The following is a 25,663-nucleotide window of genomic DNA, read 5'->3' on the forward strand; positions in this document are numbered from 1 at the left end:
CTGCCTTATAAATGTTCTCACGCTGTTTAAAACACTTTGCCTTGCTATCCCTAAACGTATACGATTCGAACTCAGTGACCAAGTGTGTTGTTTTGACATTGTGCGTGTGTGTGTGCGTGCGTGTGCATGTGCGTGTGATATCAACGAAATGCTATGAGAGTATATCCTTTTAAACTTCTTTACTGCTCAACCCCATGAATTATGTTTATACTGTTATTATCTTTCTACTATACCACAACAATCCAGCGAATGCCTTAACGATTTATTGGAGAACACGGGTGTATTCGCTTGCTTTGAGTTTCCCACGAATCAACTGTTGTAGAAGCTCCATTAAAATATTTCCAGTCAGCAAGTTTGGTCAAGTCAAGTGACGTATGAATGGAACAGCTTGTAGACGTCAGGGTGAAGAAAAGGGTGAATGTTGTCATTCATGCAATGCTACCCCAGTGTGGATACGCTGCCACACACGACCTTATCTCCATACACAGGGACATCTACATAGCCTGTGACTGGGTGTTCTGTCGAAAGTGAACACAGCAGGACGATGATCGACTTGTGGTCATGTGTTCAGCTTCTTTTTACCATTTGTCCGTCTCCCCATGGTGAACTAATAAGAAATGGATCGACGTAAGTCTAAAAAAATTTAAGTCTGGATTGCTTCGGGCCTGCAAAGAAGTTTTATTCTGGGCTGCACATGCATTATATTTCATATTGAGTAGATGTTTATTTTTAATGGAACAGGTTTACTTCTCATACTAAATGTTATGCTACTGTTCAATACTCACGCTTTCACAGATACTCGCATGCACGCACAGTCGCTGGAAAAGCATGTGCATGATTCACTGGACATCACAACATGGTATCATTAAAGGCCACTTAATTAAATATATGGTCATCATTTGTTGTTTTGTCGTTACGGATTTTATGGAAAAAAAACCCCAGCAATTAATGTCTGGCAAGTGTAAACCAGGACCCTGACTCCTGTCGTATATCAAGTCTAAGTAAATTTCGTTACACTCCAAAAAGTACTGAGGATATGTTTACTTAGACTGGTGGTATATCCAACATAGTTTGGGGCAACTGTCATTATCGCATGTATAGGTGAGAAAATGTTTTAACATATACTTTCCCCACAATCTTTATTACCATAAAGCTTCGTCAGCCTAGTAACACTTTGCAACAGGATGCAACTAATGAAATAGGATTTGTGTTGATATCCCAGGTGAATCTTGGTTAAACGAAGAAAATACCGAAGTCAACATCACGTCAACAATGGTATATGTATTACATCATCACGTCGACATTACATTGACATTACGTCGACATCGACTGTCAGGGAAATCAACTGGACCATATCGCGTCACGCTGCAGGCATTCCGTCATCATGTACACGTATTGTGGGCGATGAATCATTCTTATGTTTCCGGTATGTATTGATTTATGCTAACTCGCCTTCGTTTAAACTTATGGTTGATCTATGACATTTGTAACACTTACTTCGTGTACAGTACCACACTTCATTATTGACACTTTTTTTCTTATTTCTCGTTACCTCAGTAGATACTGTTTATCCATGAAAGTGTATCAAAGAGTTATAATCGGGGAAATAATAGCCATGCTTGACAATTCGCTATATGCCTGAATTAATACCGAGGCGATTTGGTCCGGTGGTATATAGCACAGGCTAGCACACTAAGGTAATAATCAATAGTTCAGACGAAAATTCCTACTAGTATACAAACTTGCGTCCTCTGACTGTCGGCTTATCTAGACTTCTTCTTTGAAGGGGTGGAATTGCCAAATAAAGTATGCATACGCCCGAGGAGTTAGCATGCAGAGCAAAGTTATATATATGGCACTGCTAAACCCCCCTTTTCCATTTCACTCATGTGACATCTCTTAACTATTTTTGTGATTTGTTAACAGAGCGAAACATGACTATACATTGTGTACAGTATATATGAAGTGAGTGGGTGAATTCAGCAAAATGGAGAGGACACCGGAAATGACCTTCAGTCATTGTTCGCGTGTGGGGAATCGAGCCCGGTTCTTCAGCGAGACGAGCGAACACTGTAACCACTAGGCCACTCCGCCCCACCCCCCTCCTTTCTCTATGTATGTGTGTGTACGTGCGTGTGTACGTGTGTGCGTGTGTGTGTGGAGTGTAGCAACTCTAGACATGATAGACTTAAACTCCAAGGTCAGCGATCAATTACAGCCACCATTTGCAATACATGTGGGGTATACAAACAATTCAGTCACCATTTACAAAACGTGGGATATATACGTAATTCAGTTACTATTTACAAAACACATGGGATATTTATGCATTTCAATCATCAGTTAAAACACAGGTGGGATATATAAGCATTTCAGTCACCATTTACAAACAACGTGGGATATTTACATATTTCAGTCTCCATTTGCAACTACATGGAATGTAAGCGTATTTCAGCCGCACACGTTGGACACGTGCATATCGGTCCTCTCCGAGTTCATGGGGCGGGACATTTGGCACTGGACACCGTCAAATGACGGCATGCATGTGTGGCATGTAATTTACCTCAGAACACAACATTCTGAAGCATTTGTGCACTATGGGACGTTACCGATATAGTTATTTTCTGATTTTGTAGATCGGGGTGTAAAATTTACATAAACAATTCACTGATGGCGAGTTGCCACTGACTGAAGCTCTAATAAAATACCTTCAGGACAACGCTCACCAAGATTAATTTGCAAATACATGTAAAAGCGACAAAGCCCTTTCCACGTCCCGAAGAAATCCCTGTCCGCAGCGTGGCCGTGTATACAATACAGACTATATCCTGAGCATCTGTTTATGAATCACTATCAAAATAGTGGTGATACATTCATGATACGAGGTGTTCACGAAAAGGTGGGCGTATCCTGTCCCACTGCTAGCACCCGTTATAGAATTGTGATTCTGATTATCATGGGCATATAGATGAAATGATTATACTCTTTGTATTATGTACCGTGTTTTTTGCATATGATACCCGAGAAGGAATAAGGGTCGGTGAGGTGGTCTCTTGGTTAAAGTGTTCGCTCCTCACGCAGGTCAAGGTTCGATTCCCCACGTGGGGTACAATGTAAAGCATATTTCCCGTATCCCCCGTTATAATATCGCTGGAATATTGTTGTAAAACCATACTCCCACACTCACCCATCTAAGGTAACGGATACTATTTTAATTTCGGCTAGTTCGATAGTTCCATATGCTCAAAAGTGTGCGCGCAAGCATTTCGCCATCTCTGATAGTTTACGTCAGCTACAATACAAACAAAACAGATACGGACCAGATAATCTACCTTCAAGCATGAGGCTAACCCTGCAGTGTCAACGTGGTGGACGTGTACTTTGTGAAAACTACACCGTAAGAAAACTGTGACATAAAAAGCCCACTTCGTTCAATTTTGTAATATGAAATTCACACATTTACTATGTGTAAGTCTGTTTACTTTGTCGTGAAAATACAGAGCTTTAATGTCACTTCATTTGTAACCAAGTATAGCCATATGGTTTCGATAACATGATTTACATCAGATCTGAGGAGACCGTGAATTTTAAGAACCCTATCACATCTGTTCCATGTTTTAGCCTTAAAAAGTACTGAATGGTAGAACAGTCCTACATCGCAGTCTCAAAATATTTGAGTCCGTGGTTTTCAGTGCTGTCAGATGTGAATAGTTCTCTATTGTCTTGTCTTGATTCGATTGTTTAAAATTACAGACCTCCACATTATAGCTGGTTGCAGAGTTAAATAACAATTAATGTCCATTGAATATCTGTCTATTGGCTGATGAAGAGAACTGGCGCATGATTGTTCGAAATTCCATTTCTCAAATATCTGTGGGAATGGGGAATAATGCATGTACGCTAGATTTTATTAGTTTGATTACTTCGCGTGGACCAGCAGCAAGCCGATCAACGTACGGTGGCCTCTCGTAATAAACTACCATAAAATAACTCTATCTGCCTATATTCCACTGTTATAATGATCTTGTCATATTCCTAAATGTGAAATATATAAGCTGTAATTATATTTCGTTTATGGCAGTTCCTGAAAATGGGTTTGTTTCGTATGCTTTGGAAAAGTATAAACATGCACTGTTTTCATTTCACGGGGAGGTCTAAACTGTTATATGACATATCTACGTTATAAGGACTACGCCGGGCTTAAGTTATAAATTAACTATGACGTTAAGGCAGATACAAACATCAACACAGATTTCCTGGCGCTTCCATGGGTCTAATGTAGTGCTGTTCAAGAACAAGTGACGTACACCACCTTTAAAATAAAGGAGTCTTGTTTCAGATCCACTATATTGTTTTAATAACCGAAACGAACTTAAATATATTTTTACATGTGACATTTTACAGGCCATTTTGAAATTACTACATCTCTTGTTATCAACTAGCTGTGGAACAAATACCTGAACACACCAGTCTAATACGTAGCATTTTCAGTGAGACTAGATATTTGCCGTCAGGAGAATGGTATCTGCTAAGGCAGTACACTCTCCGGCTTCTGTGAATGGCTGTCCCCAGTGGTGAGCGGGTACCCGGCCACTGGGAGCAATGAAAACATGAAATGGACTGCAAAGAAATAAACGAGATTGGTGTATTTTATCATTGTATATCAAACTAAACATTGACGTGTGTAAATGTACTCGGGTGTCGTATGAGTGCTCTTTCCCCCGCAAATGAAATTGTCTATAAAATTATGAACTGACGTGGCAGGGAGGAGAAACAAAAGATCAACTCGCCATGATAAATATCAACCAATCGCAGCCCGTGTTACATTCGAGGTTGGGCTGTATTCCGACTTGCTATTGTTCATGTTGTTTGCCAACTAGTGTAAGGTCAGCAGACGGATGGGCTACCGTATTTTCCACGTTGACATTCGTGTAAATGAAGAGGAAAAATAATTGACACGCGTGGTAGGTCACATATTTCGCGAACATTTTAAACGGTACCACGAGCAGAATTAAATACGTGTAAGAAATTATACAGCCGATGTCAGATCTTTCACCGGCCGGTTTCTTCTAAAAATCGTGTGCTTACGTGGACTTGCATCTTAACTCATGTCTTTTATTTCTGTTAACAGGAACCCGGTTTCTGATGGAGACTTGACACAGAATTGTCCCTGGACTAAGATCTTGAAGCTTATGTGACATATATTAGCCATATCGGTTTGATTGTCGGTGAGCAAGTGTCCCACAGTGGGTCCAGTCCAGAAGTAAGGGGCGTGGCCATTATTCACACTTGCTTCCAAGTAGATTTGAGTTCAGTCATCAGAAACCTCATTTTAAAAATCTTAATTGTTGTTATTCTTGAACACAAGTAATAGATCAGCATCATGGATCCCCAAACGATCGTCATTGGTGCTGCAGCCTTTGTCATTTCTGCAATTCTAATATATGTGATATCTGCCTTTACTATGAAAGAGAAAACTTTTGAGGAGGTTCTTGAGGAACAGCGTAGACGACAGGAGGAAGAGAGAGAAAAGCAGAAGAATGAGAAAAAAGCTGAGAAGGAGCACAAGAAAAAATACCGTAAAGGCAAAGAAAAACCAAAAGAAAAGCCTGACAAGCCAACCCCAGTGCAAGAAACTGAAGTACCAAGAGATCACAAAATGGTCAATCTTGAAATTGATCCTGAAATTATTGAACCAGTTGAAACTGTAGCACTGAATACCAAAAAGCCTAAAAACAAAAAGTCGAAATCCATACTGTTGAACAAAGATGAAAAGTCAGTTGTGTCTGAGGGCAAACAGACCAAAGAACTTTTTCACAAGGAGCAGGCACCTAAGGATGAGGTTGAACTTCACCATGAGCAGCAACGAGGGAAAGATAAACAGCACTCGGAGCAGCAGTCCAAAGCAAGCAAGAAGCAAGAGAAGGCTGAACGTTTGGAGAAGGAACGCATTGTACATGTGGAGAAACGTACCGAGACCATTGAGATACAGCACTCCAGGGCTGTTATGGCTGAATCTGAGGTCAAGTCATCTAGATCCAAAGGTGGTGTTCATGCTGCAGGTAATATAATGACTATCAAGTTTTGATAAATTCCTCTGAAATGTTGTGCCTCATCTGACATGTTACCATATCATCAGTGAGAATGATAGTAAAGTGTGTTTAATTCTCCAATCGATATAGGCAATGTGACTTTAAACATACAGAATCCTTTGATAGTGTTGAACAGGACCTAACATATTCTATTTTCATGTGTCACTACTGCTTTGTTTCTTTGGCTCAGCAAAGTCTTCATCTGCAAGTAGAACAGGTCCTCAGAAGTTCTAATCACGATGCCTGAAGGTTCTATTTTTGGTAGATCACTTTTATAGTCCTAGGCCAAATGTTAGAAAAGTGCCTATCTTTTAGGATCTCTCAGCAGCAGTAAACGTGTTATTCAGTAATTAGTATGACACCTCCCACCCGCCAAAAATTCTTGTTGATGTGGAACTAGCAACAGGAGGTATCAGGTTACTAAAAACTAACTGGGTTCAGTCCACTGTTGAAACAGTGTCCACATGTTCATAAACAAACTGCTTGAGAATTGATCACATTGTCTAATGTGTGGTGACAAGCACTGGTGTTCAGCATGGTCAAGATATGCAGTATGGGTGAGAAGGCTGGGTGTATCATATTACCTGATTTTCATGATATCTCTACATTTGGCCTAGGAGTATTTAGCAACATCAGCAAATCTGTTGTAGCCTGACCACATTAAGGGGATGACTGTCACTTTTAGCAACATCAGCAAATATAAGACCATGTTAGGGTCACCACGGTTACTTGACCATATTGATTCTGACTGTGCCATGATTATCAAATGAGATCAAGAAAAGCTGCATTTTTGTCTTAACTTCAAAGTTAGAACAGTGTACATCTGATAATACTGTACAGATATTACAGTGAGCACATTACTATGACAACAGAGAACATTATCCAAGTTAGTCATCAGAAGCCATACAAACCCTAGTGCTGCATATCATCAGAAATAAAGTAACTAAGAGCAGGTTATTTTAGGATTGATGACTTCTATATTTTAATTTGATGCCAATTCCTAGCATGTCAACAGAGTTTTATAATTACAAATATGAAACATGTTATTTTGTAATTGGTGATATTATGTTTGATGCATTTACATATTTGCCAAAAGTACCCTAATGAAGTGGTATTTTATACTAAGATAGTTCAATATGTCAGCCATAACTGATCATCTTATCATATGAAAATATTGGGTGTTCTTTAATATTTTTTAGTAGTATAAGATTTGTATTAAAAACAGGCAATAATCTAATTAATAATGTATTAAATAGCCACTGGCATATCTTTGCACCTGACATTCCTGAGTTACTTAGAACAGTCAATAGACTTAAGAGCCTTGAGATCTTTTAGTTTAGAGTGTCATTGTACAAGGCAATTTTAGCTGTAAAGTTATGGTACTCACAAATCTAAACATAGACTTGCAATGCTTATAGCGCAAAGGTTGCTTTCTTCAATGGCTCCCAAGTTTAACACCTGCAAAGATACAGGTGCATTTATTACAGAAGACTAGCTTATTGTTATGCTCGTTAAAAACAAAAGTTGTAGGTGTATGAAGCACCTGTTGACACAGGCATGTGCCACGTAATGCCCCATGGAGATTCCCTCATTGATACAATCCAATACAGTATGTGTTGAATCGGCCTTTTGTCTGGTGACATGTTGGCCAGCTTATGGAGTTCTGGTGTAGTGTCAACTCTTTCATGGTGTAGTGTATAGGGGTGGGTATTGCAGAGAATTTTCATATTGTGATGCAAAAGCATATACAATCAAGTCTCGTTAATCCAACATCGCCTATGGCACACTAAATCGTCAGATTACAGAGAATGTTGGGTTATGGAAGTTTGAGAACATATCACGCTCCATGATCGAAAATAGGACAATCATGATTCAAATCTTTGCTGTCACTGTGAACAACAATAAAGCGATAATACGTTCAGAGTTCATATGTATTTTATTAGCACTTAACATAAAAATGTACAACATTTATATATTTACCATTTTCTTATACATGTACTCACATGTGTCACATTCGTTTTGTATTGTAAGCAATTGTTTACATATGCAATCCGTATACATGTACGCTATTTTCCTAACAAACAAAGTCTTTGATTGTTTTCTGGCATTCAGCCTTGCTTGAGATTTTCTTCAGAATCTGTCGCATGTATTGCCACATGTAGTACAGTGTATTGCAAGAATTTTTTTCAAATGAACAACTATGTACAATGAAGTTAAGGTCTGATTTATAAAGCAAAAAGACAACAAAATCACAATGTTTGATTAAGCTTTATTAAATACTTTTAATCATGACACTTATCAATAGTTCTATCTGCTGTAAACTTCTTCAAGCCAAATGCTGCCATGCTCCAGCGTTTGCCGTAGAATTTGGCACCACAATAATCAAAACAATCACATGACTTTTGGTGTGAAAAACAGAAATATCTGAAGATTTCTGAGTGCTTTGAAGTTTTCTGAATGCATCTCCTATTGCAAAACGTATCGTTTTCATATACAAACCGGTAAATACATGTAAACCGGTTATATTGCACAGCTCTAGTAGTGTCGGTTATAGCTATTGACAGATGCAAGAGCAGTTATCATGTCCTATTTGTCAGTTTCGGTTTTTGGCCATGCAGTTGGGAAAAGTGTTTCACCCAAACCTAGTTAATCTGTCATCAAGATCTGAGATCAAATTAAGATTTTAATGTAGTTTTTGTGGGGATGACAATTGTTGAGCAAATAATACTTTGTAGTTTCTGTGTATTCATGAGAGTTATGTTTTATTGACTGTAAGGTGTTATTTATGGTCTAGACATTGTTGACAGTTTCTCATTCACAGGGAAACGTGTTGAACATCTATGAACCTCCTCCAGTAGCATTGTTATTGCCTCATGTATACTTCACACGGCATCATTCAATGAGCCGTGACGCTAAATGCCAACCTTTCAAACACCTTACCAATGAAGTGATATGTGATCTGCAGTTTAAAAATTATATTTGCTTATTATATATGTGTGTTTTTAGAGGTAAGTTGTATTTCACTGATCACAGTGCAGAGATAAGATAAAATGGTCTTAATATCTCATTAAAGATTTTGGCAGACATATGGTGACTTTTTAGTGTCTGTCTGGTAGTGTCCATGTTTACTATTTAATATTAGTGTGCATAAGTGTATTTCAGCATGTGTGTGTGTGTGTGAAGATGGATGAAGCTATTTCATGTTTAAAGGGCTGGCCCTCTGAGGTACCATGCTGTAGTTCAATTTACGTATGGGGTGGTATGGTAATTTACTTTGCTCGTGAAAAATGGGTACAGTGTTGGGAACACATTCCTGGAGTCCACTGCCTTGATATTGCTGGAATATTGCTAAAAGCAGCATAAAACCATGCTCACTCTCTTACTAAGTTACGTACCCTGCTCTGAGACATGAAGAGTGCCAGATAGGGACACTACATTCTGACTGTCTTTAGGCATGAAATAGACTTGCAGCTCCCCAGGTTGATGCCCTATTCAGCAGAGGAGTTGGTCCCAATTAAGCACAAGAGGTTCTATGATAGATTTACAGTATAGCTTTGAGTACAATGACGAAAGTAAATGTTTGTAATGTAGGTAAATATAAATTCCTTAAAAATTCCAAGTACAATTATTTGGGAATCGAAGACCAATTCCTCTTATTAACATAATTAATGCAAATGGTATCCATAGCAATAGCAATCTCAATTATCAAGTTTATCATATCACCATTCTGTTATGATATATACTGGAACCCCAGTCTCAGTTATCAAGTCTACCCTAATCTCATTTATCAAGTGTATCGTATCTCCATCCTATTGTGATACATATTGTGACCCAGGACCCAGTTACCACAGCCTTGTTTCTAGGCAACACTGAAGATGGATGTTCAGTCAAATTAGCCTGTTATTGTATGGTCTGAACAAGCAGTCACTAATACTTCGGTCAACTTTTGTTTGCTCTCTCTTAAAAAAAACAAAAAACCCCTATCAATATTTTTTTCTATTCCTCTACTCAGTCTTAAAACATAGAATATGATATATCTGATCCACTTAAATTTCATCCAGTCATTAAATGATAGTCACATACAAACCACATGTATCCATAACAGAATTATATTAATATAGATTTAAGAGGATGAGACAATACCCAATTTGTCACCATGATAATGTTAGGTTTGTACATGTCTTTATATTGAAAATAAGACTTGTGTTTGTTTGATTGAAATCTAGACTTGCTTTATTTTGGGTTTAGAATTGCAGAAGGGACTGGGTATAAGAGAAAATGTTAGCTGTATGGGCGACAGATTATAGCAACTGGTTTGTAGACATCCATAAATAATGGTGTGATGGCATAGTCTTATACTGTTGTTCCATTATAGATACCACTGCCGTATGGCTGGAATGTTGCTCAGTGCGGCGTTAAACTAAACTCGCTCACTTACTCCATTATAGATACCAGTGCTACTTTGTAATTCATACAAGACACATCACCAGAGGTTTGAATTGTGGGATGAGGTCACTGCGACACAATAAGGACATGTTGGTCATGGTGGTTTGAGCGTTTGCTGAAATAGTATTGTCTGATATTCTGCTCAAGACTAAGGCATAAAGAAAATAAGATGTTTTGTTATCTGCTTTAGGAGTCCATTTAATGACAAAGGCGAACAAGCCATTTCTAAAGTTTGATCAAAATACACTGTCAGTTTTGCTCAATCCAACTATTTTACACTGTACACATGCATGATTGTGATCAGGCAGATGTGTTGTGGAAGAGGTATTGTGTTGTGAATGTGCTATTTGGTATGTACTGTGTGAATTTCAGGTCTTCCAAGTACAATGACTTTGAACAGTGGATGTTGTAAAAGTAGCATGACATGGTAATAGGGAGGTTGTCAAAGAAGCATGACATGGTCACAGGAAGGTACCTTAATAGTCACATATTTTTTTTTCTAATTTGAGTTACTGTCCTTACAATGTCTATTGTATAAACCTAACCTAAGAAATGTCAGCATGATTACTCCACATATGTCAGGTTGAATCTTCATATAATGATCCCTGAAGACAAATTTGGATTAGTGTAGTGAACCTAAATGTTACTGGCGCAACTAATTAACATGAATTATTAAGCATTAAACAAGAAGTTGTCGTCCATATTATTTGTCTTTTACTTCAGTACCAGATGGTGAAATACACTTCAGACATGTCTTGTGAAGTAATTATTAATAAATCAAGTCATAACTGAAAAAGAAAATCTGAGTAAATTGTAGTCAATTAAACTTATTGATGAATAAGAAAAAAAGAACATAAATAGAATTAGTATGAAAGTAGCATCCTGGGAAATTAACATTGAAAGCAGTCACATCTTGGTGTGCCCACTAAGCACTAAATGAGTAAATATTTCTCTACAGTTTCTCCCACCTAGGAGTGCTCTTGTCAGCTGCTTGTTGGATGAGCAGTGACAGTCCACAAAGGGACAGAATATGAGAGTTCACCTGTAGCTATATATGCATGTATGTACTTAAACCTACAAGAGGCTGACTACTCCCAATCAGACTGTATTTAATTAGACATTCTTGCCATTTTGAGGAATGTGGTGTAACTTGTCTTTCCCTTCAAAGAGTAATGAGCTGTGTGTGAGGGCACAATCACTAGGATGGCTCAGGTGAGCTGATGTCCCTACATCCGCCTTCAAAATATTTGTGGTGAAGGTGGGACACATGACAATATCAGATGTGCACAGGATGTCATTTCTCCCCGATTATAGCATTACTTGACACTTAGTCTACGGTGGTATTGGGTGGTAGTTGTAATGGTGGTAGTTGTAATAAGTGGTGTATGTATCTGAAAAATGCACCATTTAACAATCTTTATGTCAGACTTTATCGTTATATTAAGTTAAAATGAAAATGATATCATTATTATATTGTGCTTTTTCCAAGCCATGAAATTTATGCTCAGACTGCATCAAGTATTATTATCTCCTGGTTAATCATGTTAAATATTATGATGCAATTTGCTTGCACAAAACCATGCATGTTTAAGAATTGGCAATATTTTCTTGTGGCTTGGGTGACAGGTAAATTATTATTCAAGGGTGGGTCAGAGGTTTTAATGCATTGATGTACTAGTACTAAAAGTAATGGCCCTCCCTAAATGCTGGTCATGTTTTGAGATTACCTTCCCAATGTCCTTGTTGATTTGGTTTTTAAGATCATCCTCAAAGGTATCATTTTAATTGCCTTTCTGTATAAACTCACATTTTATTGGGTACCCACCCCTGATACCCTCAAGAAATGAATAGAAATTTGCATTATAGACTGCAATTAGGCTTCAAGGAATAGTGAAATATCCACAGCGTTATTGACATTATTTAAAGCCACTCACAAATTTCACTAGGAAAAGGTAGTGAAGTTACCGACCAGTGATTATGTAGGGAGACACACACTTGTATTTCACACTGACTCACAGGCAGACAGGTCACTGTGACCTAGATTGAAATAGTCATGCATCATATTTCCGGCCAGCCAATGCAACCTTGATAGGTTAATATTTGTGAAATAACCACCCTCCCACTCGAATGCCACAACAATTTTCATACCACAGATGGCATTTGTGGGCTAATGCTATAGTTTTTAGATCTGTAATTGTCGTGCTAACCTATGATGTGGTGTAGTGGTGTTGTGGCGATGCTGTGGCCTTGTATAGGTGGCTTATTGTGCTTCTTTATTACCACATGTAGAACTAACAACATGAAGTTCTACATTACAGTGACACTGACAGAAATATAACAACTCCGGGATTGACAGGACAGTTCCTAAACAGCAAACAATAATGACAGAGGAGCATGCTGGGTCTCTGATTATATAACACTCATCTGTGGAAACCAGTGAAATCTATCCCTTCCACTGATGACTGCAATCATCCAACAAATTTGATTTGTAGTCTTGACAACGCTGTTGAGATTGCATTGTCAAATGTGAACATGATTAATTAATTATTTTTATTTGAAACAATATTAATAAATTAACCTACTTTTATGGAGTTTAGAAACATTTTTACTAATTTTCAGTCATTGAAGTGTTAGAGATATATGACTAACAAATGTAATGATGTTTTCGATTCATAACATGTTCATAACTATTTATTCTTTAATCCTAGTGTTCTTCAAACTTTTATTTTTTTTGTAACAGTTAGCTGTGTCACACAATCAAACATCAAGGAAACTGATACATATATTGATGTGAAATGGGATGAGATTTGTCAGTGCAAACAGGTTGCTAATAAGGCAGTGTGTCAAAAATATCTTGAAATTATGGTAACTGGATGGAATCAGACAGAAATAGAAATGTGCAAACAATTATGTCACATTTTCCAACATGAATTTCTGATCATGTGACTTGTCATAGTTTAGTGTTTTGGATGTTCATTTGTCTGAGGTTTGAAATGAGAAAATAGCTAACTGTTAAAAAAAAAAAAAGTTTGAAGAACACTAGGATTAAAGAATAGTTATGAACATGTTATGAATCGAAAACATCATTACATTTGTTAGTCATATATCACTAACACTTCAATGACTGAAAATTAGTAAAAATGTTTCTAAACTCCATAAAAGTAGGTTAATTTATTAATATTGTTTCAAATAAAAATAATTAATTAATCATTAGTGGAAGGGATAGATTTCACTGGTTTCCACAGATGAGTGTTATATAATCAGAGACCCAGCATGCTCTTCAATCATTATCGTTTGTTGTTCAGGAACTATCCTGTCAATCCCGGAGTTGTCATATTTCTGTCAGTGTCACTGTAATGAGCTTGATAGCCCAGCTAGCACCCCTTGAGCCAAACGCCCCAAGGACTCCAGTAAATCAGTGCTGAGTTGTCCCTTCTGTTATTTGTATCTATTGCTTCACAGCCTTCGTTGTGTGAACTGAAAGGCAGTCAAGCCATAACCATAAAGTGATTACTTAGAAACACAACAATATCTCCTATGGTGGTAGTTGTGTTCAGATGTGTTCAGGGTATATTGTACAAAACATTTCATAGGATACTGTTGACTTTAGGCATTTTCTATCATACTTTATTTGACAGTAATCGTGAGTCTGGGAGTAGGTAAGAGTGACATTAAAATGGGTGGGGTCATTGTTTTGTGTTTTGGACACGTTACAACACCATTAACACTACCTACTGTTTACAAGGTCCTTTCACTGGTGTTTATGCCAACTATGTTATTGCAGCTATACTGAGTACTTCCTACTCACAAGGGTGGAGAGATATTCAATATGTGACTGGCTGATGATTAAATGTGTACCAAGTATTGCTGAACCTTGTATAAGCCCAAATCTTTATTTGGCATTATTTTCTTTATATGTTAGTCTTTATGGTTAAGCTAGTACTCATGCATTTATTAGATGGTAAGAAATGTTACCAAACATTGATTTTAAACAAAAGGATAAAATTGCTGACTGAGATTTTCTGGGTTACATCAGCTGTTTGGCCATGTGTAATAACACCAAAAAAAGTTTGAGATTTGAAAAGACCTTTGGTAACTATTCCCTGCAGCGCATTTTGCGGGGTGTATTAAAATGTGCTCCATGTGTCCATCCGTCTGTCCATTTGTGCACATTTATCTTTTCCAGAGCATACCTTTCAAACAGTTCCCTATTTCTTCACCAATCTTGGCACATGGATAGATCTGGTGGTGTTCTGGTGCCGTGTGGTAGTTTGGGTATTCTGAATAAAATGTTTTTGGTATGAAATTGGTGGTAGTGCTCTTTTCTGGAGTGGAACTCTAAAACTGTTCAAAAACTATTTCTTCCTGAGTGTGGCGTAATACTAAACTCACTCACTCACCATTTCTTCACCAAACTTGACACATACATTGGTCTAGTGGTGTACTGGAGCTGTTTGGTAGTTTTGTAATTCTGAATAAAATATTTTTGGTGTTTACATGGCAACAAGTTTGACTTCGACTGAAATTGGTTGTAGTGCTCAGATCAGAACTTTAAAAACCGTTGAATACTCTCCTTCCACTTTTCTATTTACACACCAAAACATTTGGCATAATCATAACTCATCATAGACATATTCATGAAGGATATGTTGCTGTTGCAGGGGATATTGATGACTTTGTTATTTGTTGAAAATTTTCTTTCGGTATTTGAAAGTATCTGCCAACTTTGCCACTTTTGCCCTCATAGCTGGCCTATTATGTTAAAAGTATCACTTGACCCATAACTGATCCTTTTAGTCTGAAGCACTGATAGAGTCCTATACATAATATACTGCATGAATAACCTCACAAGCTGACAGCTGACTTATCTGTGGGAAGCGTCTTCACTATATGAGTATGAACTAGTCCCAACAAGTCTTTTTTACTAGATGTTCAGTTTTACTCATTTCATTGTTCCTGGGTAGTTCCTGAGATGTTTTTATTGACATGCCTTGAAAATGGGCCATTGTCCTTTGTCCAATAGAGTGAAAAATATTGCAACATTTTGGCTAGCATTGAACAATGGCAAAATATTTTGGAACATTTAAAATTTTCTTAATGAGGAAGAATGTGTTCAAAAGTGATTTGGTAACATGATCACTAAAGAAACTTCTATGTTTGATTGATGTGACCTACCTACCTTACCTAAGCATTTATGGATTACTCAAATGCAAAAAACTAAGCTTTAAAAGTGTTAACTCATGTTATTGTGAGTCGTGTTAATCTTTTGTGAGTAATGACACATTACATGCAGTTCCTGTGAAAGAGGATGTTCAATGAATGGTCATGCCCTGATTTTCCTTTATTGGCTAGATACTGAAAGGAAAACAGTTAATTGTAGCTCTCTCTAATCAGACTTTAGTCTATTTTCTTTCCTTTGGGAAAATGTAATACAAGTAAAACTAGGGAGACAGTTACATCTCTCGCATAATTTTTTTGTTTCATGTTTTCCTATCTCCTTCAACTCATTCCCCTCCTTCACTACTTCCCCCTAGCCACACCCACACATGTTTAGCAGACATGCGGTTTATTATTTTAGCTTGTAGAAGCAGCTGTAATCTCATCCTAATTTTGATGGTGTTTTTTAACATAAAAAAATAGCTAGAATGATGCATCACCATGGCATGGGTTAAGTTGCAGGTCAGGTCAGAGTGTGACCTCTGACCACTCACATGTTTATAATCAACACCTGATAGCATTGATGCCTGCAAGCCTGGCATGCTGACTCTGAGAGTGAAGAACACCGTTTCTGATAAGCCAACCTGCACCCAAATCTGGTGGAGTCAATGTAATTACTTGTACTCAACCACAAAAGTTGTCTTGTCAGTAGCATATTGATGTAGGTTTGTAGTCAAGCTGTAAGGGTGTCAGCTGTATTAATGAAGATTCTGTGTTGAAAACAGTTGGCTTAGTTTGTCTGGAATATTTTTCTGATTTATTTCTGTCTGAGGTCAAAAAGGGGTCAGACTGATTTTTATCAGTTGTACTAGTCAGTTGTATTTAGATTTCTGTAGTGTGTTGATGACAGATAATAAATAATGAACTACAACAATAATTATAAAACTTTCACCATTATTTTCGTATAGTTTTTCTTTGTTACCTTTTCAAATTTTATGGTTGGTTAATATGGTTCACAAAATAAAAAGAAGATGTAAATTCAAGAATAGATTTGTGGAACATCTTTGAAGATTTATAGTTCTGTAAACTTGTTAATCCATGTTAGATTGTAGTAATAACATGAAACTAAAATTTCACATGAACACCTCTTGTGATTATGACTAGGACATTAGAGGTTTTCCCATGCATTTACAAATCACCAACATGACTGATGTGTTTACATACACTCTGCCCAAATCTGCTTTGCCTTCACACAGCACTTGTACAAACGATACAGGGATTATGTTTGACAAACAAACTGTGTCATCACATACTTATGTATGTTCCAATCATTACATAGTAAATATGTTTCTTTACCAGTCACTGAGAGTGTAAGTATAGGCAATATGGCCAGCTGAACTGGGAACGTATTAGTGTTGTCTTTACAGCTTGATAGATATTGAACCACTTGGAGGTGTGTCAGTGCTGCGTGTGACATTGCCCATGACCAAACCTGTTTATCAGAGAGAGGCTACCATACAGGTGGTGATGTCATAATGTTCGTGGATCACCAGGGAAGGCTTGACAGTTGCTGTTGCTACTTGACATTTCCATCTTATTGTTGCTCTTACCTCCCCTGTTTGGCTACCTTAGTTTCTGAGTACATATAGTTTTGATAGAAACACAATTCCTTTTTCATTGAGAATTAGAGAGGAGAGATTCAGAACCTGAACCTGAGGAAATCTAGAATAATTGGTTCATTAGGGGTTTTAGCATTGCAGAGAGAGCAAAGTAGAAAGGACATAATGCTGTGCTGAGACTGATATTGACTGTTGTTCGGTATACCCCACAACACCTCTGTCCTCATGACCATAGTGAATACTGTACATCATTAAATTAACAATAGATCTAGACAATAAATATATAAAGCAATGACAACAACACGAAGAATGATTAATTACTAGCATTACTCGTACTCACATGTCAAACAATGGATACCTGAACAAAAGTCACTCAATCAGTACCTCCGATACTCCCCAGACAGGCGCCAAGCATGCAACACACATTTCTTGGAGACTGTTTGAAAGGCCGAGACCATCCAGTGAGCGTGGATAGCTTTCATGACACTTATCTGGATATCAACACATTCACCAACACTCAGTGCCAATTTATTAGAATCATTTCATTTAATTTAATCCCTTTGAACTGTTTTAAGCTTATATGGCCTATGCAGCAAGTGTTGTTTTTAGGAAAACATCACTGATTGCATACATGCTGAAGTACTCCACTAAATGGTGTTCAAGATTAGCGGCAAACTTTAATATGTGATTGGATTTACTTCAGATAAAACTCTCAGATGCAAGTAAGCTTTGAAATGGTCAAACTAAACTATGTTTTGAGAATTAGGCAAGTCGCAAAAATATTGTGACACAAAAACGTCTGTTGGTCGCCACTCGCAACAATATCATGACTCAAATATTTCGTGATTTACAGTAGATATAAACAGGAATGGATGATGACCTACAATGATTAGGCACTTTAAAAACTCAATGCCAAGTGGTCAAGTGTAACATATGTTAAATTTTGGGACATTTGAGACTTTGTATGCTGGTAATTAGTTGCTTGTATCTGAGAGTGTGGTTTTGATCTAGGATCTGTATTTCACTGTGAAAGTATAATACCTAATATGACATATGTTACCACAACTGTTATAACCCATTTTACAGTGACAACTTGCTGTGCTCATTTTGACAACACCCTGAAATTTGAAAAGCATTGGATGTAATGTAACTGGCTTTGTTACTATTTGTAATGATATCTGGACATAATCTTTTTTAATAAACATTCATTTGTTACGGTAGCCCCATTACCCCCTAATCAGGTTGGGATGTAGAGGATGAGTAAGGTAGCCATTGTCTGTAGTAGTAGCCAGTTAAACAAACCACAAATAAAACCCCATCATATCTGCACAACATAAGGCAGGGTTTATTTCATGGGTCTTGACATGTGCAGTGTAATGTGATCTACAAGGATATCTACAATCTAATCTATATGATACTTCCCTTGTTCTTTAACATTTATGTTTGAAACATTGTAGGACACAAACACTGGTTCTATGATATGCCAGTGAAAGTAATCAATTTCACATGAAATAAACAATTCATGATTGATTGCTTAGATGATATTGAGATATGAGAATTTTCAATGGATGCGCAGATTTCTTGCATTTTTTTATTTTTCAACTTTTTTTAGATCAATGTAAATCTGCTACAAAAGAACCTCAAGACCCCTGACTAAATTGTCACTGTTTTTCATCCTTTGCCTATCACATCCTTTGGATACCACAGTTACATTTATGTGTCTGACCCATTTAGCAGATTAACCCTGTTTACTCTTGCTTACAAATGCATTGTCATGTTTGTTGTGTGTCCATGGTGTGAATTTCTTAACTGATTATTTTTTTGCCCCATAAAGAGACCTTTGTTAATGTCAGGATGCACGATGGAACTGATATTAATGAAAATCAAGTTGTTACATTTGGATTGTTCATTTCATATAACAGTCATAAAAAAAATTGCATAAAGTTGTCTGCTCAGCACAATATGAGACAATCTTGGCACCATTTCACTGTTTTGTCCAAAGACCAGTCAGTCAGTTGTGTTTTTAGTGGTATGTATAAAACCACTCATCCAACAAATGTATCTTGACATGCTTCAGTCTGCCATTGTGATTAATTATAACAAATCAAACAATATGCAACTTTTGCATCACAATAGAATAAAAGGGATTTATTCTCCAACCCAGAAATACCTGTGCAGCCTTTTTGTCTTCATGGCAGGGTATATGTGATCTATTCTCCTACTTAGATATGCTTTCCTTCTTTGGAATACATATTGTCAACAAGTTGGATTTTAACATTCTGACAAGGTGGTAAGCTTATGAAGCCTTACCTGGTCTTCAAACCCCTGATCAAGGAAACTCTACCTGAGCCAGGTAGAGTCCTTAAACTACTGTTCACTCATGCTCATGGGAACTTAAATCGGGTGAAACAATATGATAGCTTAAAATCTTCCTTCATTATTTATTGCAGTTTGAGGTTTCTGTATGTTGTTCAACATCCCATTTGCAAGTGACAGTGGATATGGTTCAATATCAAGCTATTTATTCTTTGTGCTGAATTCATCAGCTTCTCAGTTTTTTCAACAACAAGGATCCTGAATATTATTTACAACTGTGTTAGCAGTTTCGCAGCAATTTGCTGTACACTCTCTAAACTTGATTGCATGCTGTTACTAAACGTCCTTGTTGTTTACAGATGGATCACCTCTGAATGGTTCCAAATTGATTGCATCTGTAAAATCAGCGAATTTGAAGGATTCTGAAATCCAAACCCTGATCGAGATTCTCCTCAACCGACAAGGCATCTCCACATCAGGAGCAGGAGCTGCTTCAGCCACAGAATGGAACAAGGTCACCAGATTAGTGTCAATTACATTCTTATCGCATAATGTATTTGGGACTGAAGTACATTTCCATGTTATCTGCATTGTTAATGTACTTTTTAGTCACATCTACCAAGAGTAACAGTAGTCTTTCAAGAAATGTGATACTATTCAGCATTTGATTTGAGAGGTTGATATCGTCACATGTATTCATATTTTGTGGAACTAATGACTTTGGAATGTGTTAATCTTCATTGAAATATATATTTCAGGTATGAATAGTTTGTAGATGTTGGTCTGTTGAACACGTTTAACTTTAGGTATTGATTTCAAAGGTATTGACATTCACAACACTCAGAAACTGTTCAACTGTTTCACAATAGACTTTTTACAGTTCTGTCAATGAGCAGCTGGTTAAGTCATTTGTGCAAGCTCAGTAAGTTATTATGTTTCCCATTACGTTTTCCCTTCATGTCATTGATTCCCAGTGACAGCTGCAGCAGGTACTGGAGTACTGACACCTCACTCCCACAGCCAGATGGTATCTCATTGGTCCACATGTGTACTTATTTCATACCTGTCATCACACTACATCAGACATATTATGTTAGGTTGGATAAATATGATATATTATTTTTTAAAAAAAAACTTTCAAAGGTAATAAGTAAAATGCCTTGCACAAATGTAACATATTTAATTTGTACTTACTCTATATTGATCTAATGTCAGTATGAAGGGATCATCAGTAAAACATATGATAGGTATAATTATCAACTAAAGCACAGATTGTGATGTCAGCCCCTAGTCGAAGCCTGAATTTAATTCAATTCTGTTGGGTCTTTCCATCTGTGCTTGTAAATGCCTATCTTATAAAACTATATTCTACTGAAAATGATGCTTTCAGCCATGTTCTGGTTAATAGTTGCAGCTTTTGGCACTGACTGCAGACATGCATGATATTGTAAAATAATTATGTGAGGTTTTTAGGAATACCACTAACCTGAAACATAAACCAGCCGAAATAGGTGACTACATATGCAGACACACCAAACAGCCTGAGATTCTCCTTATGTTTTAGGATACCTGTTTCATGACATAAAGTGAATCCAGCAATTTAGTGTCAAACTGCTTCCCTGATGACTACCTTTTGATAGGGTTTATACATTTTCCTCAGAAATCTTTCCAGTCAAAAGACAAAATAATACAATATGCATGAACATAAGTATGGTGTTTATTTATTTCTAGTTTTTAGGTGAGTCCAAATGACTTCTGTTTCAGATACATCATTCCGGTTTAAATACATTAATGTGAACCAGCGTTCCATGTTCACCTCTATTTTAGTCAGTATCAACCAGATTCTGTAATTCTTTGTTGTAAGACAAAATTGTTGACTCATCACCTTTTCCTTTGGTTATTCAGAGTGTTCTTCATGGTGTAAATATACATTGTTGTAATGTAAACAGCTGACTTTGGCCTGTACAACAGATAACCAGTGTCCCACACTGTTGTCATGATTACCTATTGACAGCTAAATAAGTAATATCAGCTGGGTCATTGTTATACTGCACAACTGATTGAATTTCTCAGCTCAGTCATACATTTAGTAAAGGAACAATCTGTTTTCACATTGGTTTTAATTTCATGGATCTGCAGAAGTTCAGATTAACATGTCAAGTCAATTATTCTTGATTGAGTATGTTTATCAGCAGGGTGCATGTAGTCCTCGTGCCAAGACAATACTGGAGTCATGTAGACAATTTAGGCTGAATAGTAACAGGGATGTCTTTCATCATTGAATATTCTCATGCATTTTCAGGATATTTTAAAGTTCAGAATAAGTATAAAGTTGACATGACATAATTGTACTTTGAAAGTGTAATCAATGCTATGTTTGAAGTTAATGAAGATTAAAGTCATTACTACATTTATGATGATTCTTAGATACAAATATTTCAGACAAATAGCAGTGCCAATTTCTGAAGTTGCCAAGGACTCTTATACCTTCCTTTATTTATAGAACCGACTATCTTATGTGGATTCAAGGTAGTTTAGGTACTATGTATCATAAACTCAGAACAAATGTTTATGTGTATGACCTTGATGACTGTGGCATGTTGCCTCCAAAAAGGCACTAAGCATTGCTCACAGGATCAACCACTTGTCTGCCTAACCTAAACATGATTATTATATGAGCCACCTTGATTTAGCAGGAATGTTCCTTTCTGGCACAAAATAACATTCACTTCCTCAGACACATTAGACATTAAACCATGAGATGTATTACCCAGGTGGATTAAATTCATGATACAGATTACTTGATTTTTATGCTGACCTCGTGTCTTTTGTTTTCTAGAAAAGCCAGAAGGGGGACCCGACATCACTGTTGAGGAAACAACTAGAGGAGAAGGAGAGGGCCCTGCAGGAAGGTGAGATGAGTGGGATGAAGGGTGGATAGGTAGATATAGGGTGGGAGTTGAAGCTGGGGTGGTACCTAAGTGTTGGGTGGGTGTTGATGCAGGGTGGAGATGTAGATGTAGGGTGTGTTGAAGCAGGGTAGGTAGGTAGATGTAGGGTGGATAAGTAGATGTGGGGTGTGCGTTGATGCAGGGCTGGTAGGAAGATGTAGGGTGGGTGTTGATCCAGGATAGGTAGGAAGATGTAGGGTGGGTGTTGATGCAGGTAGGGATAGGTGGGTGAAGGGTTGAGGTTGATAAAAGGTGAGTAGGTAGATGTAGGATGGGTATATGGATGAATAATATCTAACACATTTAGACTGAGACTGTCAGCAGTAAGTGATGTATGTTTCAACTTTCAGAGCAAACCATCGCAATGTCTGCCAGCAGCCGTGTGAAGGAGTTGAGACAAGACCTGTCATCGGAGAAGGCCAAGTTTGCTGCACTGGAAAAACGCTACCAAGAAAAACTAAGTCTCCAAGAGCGAGAGATTGAGTCTCTTCATGCACGCATGCAGAACACCCACCAACAGCACATGAGAGACTCAGAAGCTTTGCAATCCAAGGTGGCCCAGCTCGAGACAGCCGGGGACAGAAGCGTTATACAGAAGCTGCAAGAGGTTGGTCTAAGGTTAATGGTTGTCACTTGGGACAATCATATCAATGACAGCATAAGATTCACCTGTAATCAGCTGTATGCATATTATTTCTCATCCAAATATATAATGTTCTGATCATAGCGGCAGTACTACAGTAAAGTAATGTTGAATGACCAGTTTTCTGTAACGGTTTTGGGGGCAGTGGGGTTCGTAGTTAAAGAATTCACTTGTCACACAGAAGACCCGGGTTTGATTCTCATCATGGCTACAATGTGTGAAGCCCATTGCTGGTGTCCCCTGCAGTGATATTGCTGAAATATTCCTAAAAGGAACATAAAATCACACACACTGAGATTGCCTTGATGTTACAATAATATTGCTGTGATATTACAGTGATACTGAACAGATATTTAAATTACTTTAAAGTGACTTTGCAGCAATATTTTGGGTATATTTCAGTGATATTGCTCATATATTACCTACAAGATTATGAACCCTGTTACTGCTTCCTCACAATGTCCTCTAATTTTGTTTCCCAGGAAAAGAAGCTCTTGAGTGAAACACTGGCCAAAACAGCGTAAGTATAATTTGAAAAAATTGTGTATACATTTTTTAGGGTCTAACTTCAGGATTAATTCCTGCTATTAATTCCTCTGAATGAAAATGTCACTTTTTCCACACTTGTACATCTCAGAAATTTTAACAGTTTGTGAAGAATTTAACTTTATCTATTTAAAATAAACAGAATATAAAGATTGCATTTCTGTACACGGATAGTGAAGGCAGTGTCTATGTGTCTTTAAGTGGCTTATCAGAATTCGCTGATCACACAGAAGACCAATCTTCCCTGTTATGTTGCCAGAAGTGAGAAGACCATCTCCCCAGCAGAGGTCAACAGCCTGAAACAAAAGGTGCAGATCATGGAAAAGGAACTGTCCAGCAATGCCATCAAGCTAAACGCCTCAGAGAATGCAAAGAAGTCACTGGAACAGAAACTTGCCAAGTTTGAGGAACAGCTGAAGAAACAGGATGCAGGACAGGTAAGCCAAGATCACAATGGATGCACAGTTTGATTGGTGTTGCAAGATTCAGCTTTGTAATGGTTGGCAATTGAAGGAAACATGTTTCTGGCATTCTGTGTTATTGAAGAGATGAAGCTTTGGATGGTCAGTTGATCTGAGCAGCATGATCCTAAACACATTCCTAATTCTTATTGGGTGGTGAATAAACACCATAATAGTATAGTAATATGTTATCTGATGAAAAATCATACTATAATGCATTGCGTTTAGTTGGAGATTTTGACTTTGCAGAAGGATTCTGATGTCCAGATGACCCGCAGGATGGAAGAAGTTAGCCAGGAACTGCGTCGTGCTGAAGCCCGCAATGAAACACTTGCTAATGAGAAGAAGAAGGCTAGCACAGAACTGACCAAGGCAAATGATGCTCTGAATCTTGCACAGCAGGAAGTGAGCACACTCAAGTCAAAACTTCAGGAACTAGAAAAACATTTGTCAGCCAGTGATAACCAAAAGGAACTTGAGACAAAATTACAGGTACTGCCTTATTATTGTTAAATAATCATCCATTGAAAATTGTTTGACTTTAGTATCTGTTCAGTAAACATGTTGGGATTTAATGTTGGGCATGAAACTAAACTCAATTACTCACTTCCTCTTGCTGAAAGGTGAATTCCCAATACATATACATTTGAAGACCATTTGAAGACCAATTTGAAAATACCAATCCTGACTTGCGCTCATTAGCTACTATATGCAGTCTCATCTTACAGCAATCAAGTATTCAATGCATAATTCAGAGCTAAGGTTTCATGATATTAATATGCCAGATGTTCCCCAAATCGTGCTGCCAAAGAATGCTTCTTAACAGTGCAAGGCAATATCTATTGATATAATTAGAGTTTATTGAGAATATATTTAAAAACAGACTCCTTTTTCATCTGTTGCAGGAATCAGAGAGAAAGAAATTGGATTTAGAAGGAAATATTAAAAATTTGGAAAAACAGCTTATTGCCGTCCAAAAACAGCGAACAGAGCTTGAATCAGATATGAAGGTGAATAAATGTTCCATCATGACTTTCTAACGATGTGTAGGTGATTTTAGAATATGAGCCTGTAGATTTTGTAGTCTGGGCCTTCAGTTTCTAAAGTCTGTGAGTCCTGAAGCAATTATTTCTATTTCAAACACTGTTGTTCATGGTAACATGTACTACCACTTGTCACAGATGCTGAAGCAGGAGAACTATGCTTTGGCTGAAGAGATGAAGACAACCAAGGAAAGGCAGGCAGGAGAAGGGCAGGAGGCACCTACAGCACCTGCCGGAGCTCCCAATGGGGATGTCCATGAGAAGGCCGATGGGAAGCAAATCGAAATCAGTCAGCATGAAAAAATGTAAGTGCTCTCAAGTACAGACATTGGCTTCATTTCATAAAGCCCTAAGATGGACACAAGTCACTAAGGTAACCTTAGTGCAAT

General features: G+C 37.5%; 1 protein-coding gene across 6 annotated transcripts in view; it reads left to right on the forward strand.

The window, feature by feature from the left end:
• Positions 1-4,535: 4,535 nt before the first annotated feature.
• Positions 4,536-25,663, forward strand: part of LOC137293914 (ribosome-binding protein 1-like) — a 48,048-nt gene continuing 26,920 nt past the window's right edge. For all 6 annotated transcript variants that reach the window (XM_067824733.1, XM_067824732.1, XM_067824734.1 and 3 more), the window contains exons 1-10: positions 4,536-4,964; positions 5,132-6,062; positions 19,990-20,144; positions 22,470-22,542; positions 22,932-23,188; positions 23,707-23,744; positions 24,030-24,207; positions 24,481-24,723; positions 25,137-25,241; positions 25,413-25,579. In XM_067824733.1, coding sequence (XP_067680834.1) covers positions 5,384-6,062; positions 19,990-20,144; positions 22,470-22,542; positions 22,932-23,188; positions 23,707-23,744; positions 24,030-24,207; positions 24,481-24,723; positions 25,137-25,241; positions 25,413-25,579 — 1,895 coding nt within the window. In that variant the 5' untranslated portion in view covers positions 4,536-4,964; positions 5,132-5,383. The remainder of the gene's footprint in view (positions 4,965-5,131; positions 6,063-19,989; positions 20,145-22,469; positions 22,543-22,931; positions 23,189-23,706; positions 23,745-24,029; positions 24,208-24,480; positions 24,724-25,136; positions 25,242-25,412; positions 25,580-25,663) is intronic.

Source organism: Haliotis asinina, chromosome 8, assembly GCF_037392515.1.
Source record: "Haliotis asinina isolate JCU_RB_2024 chromosome 8, JCU_Hal_asi_v2, whole genome shotgun sequence".
NCBI lineage: Eukaryota > Metazoa > Mollusca > Gastropoda > Lepetellida > Haliotidae > Haliotis > Haliotis asinina.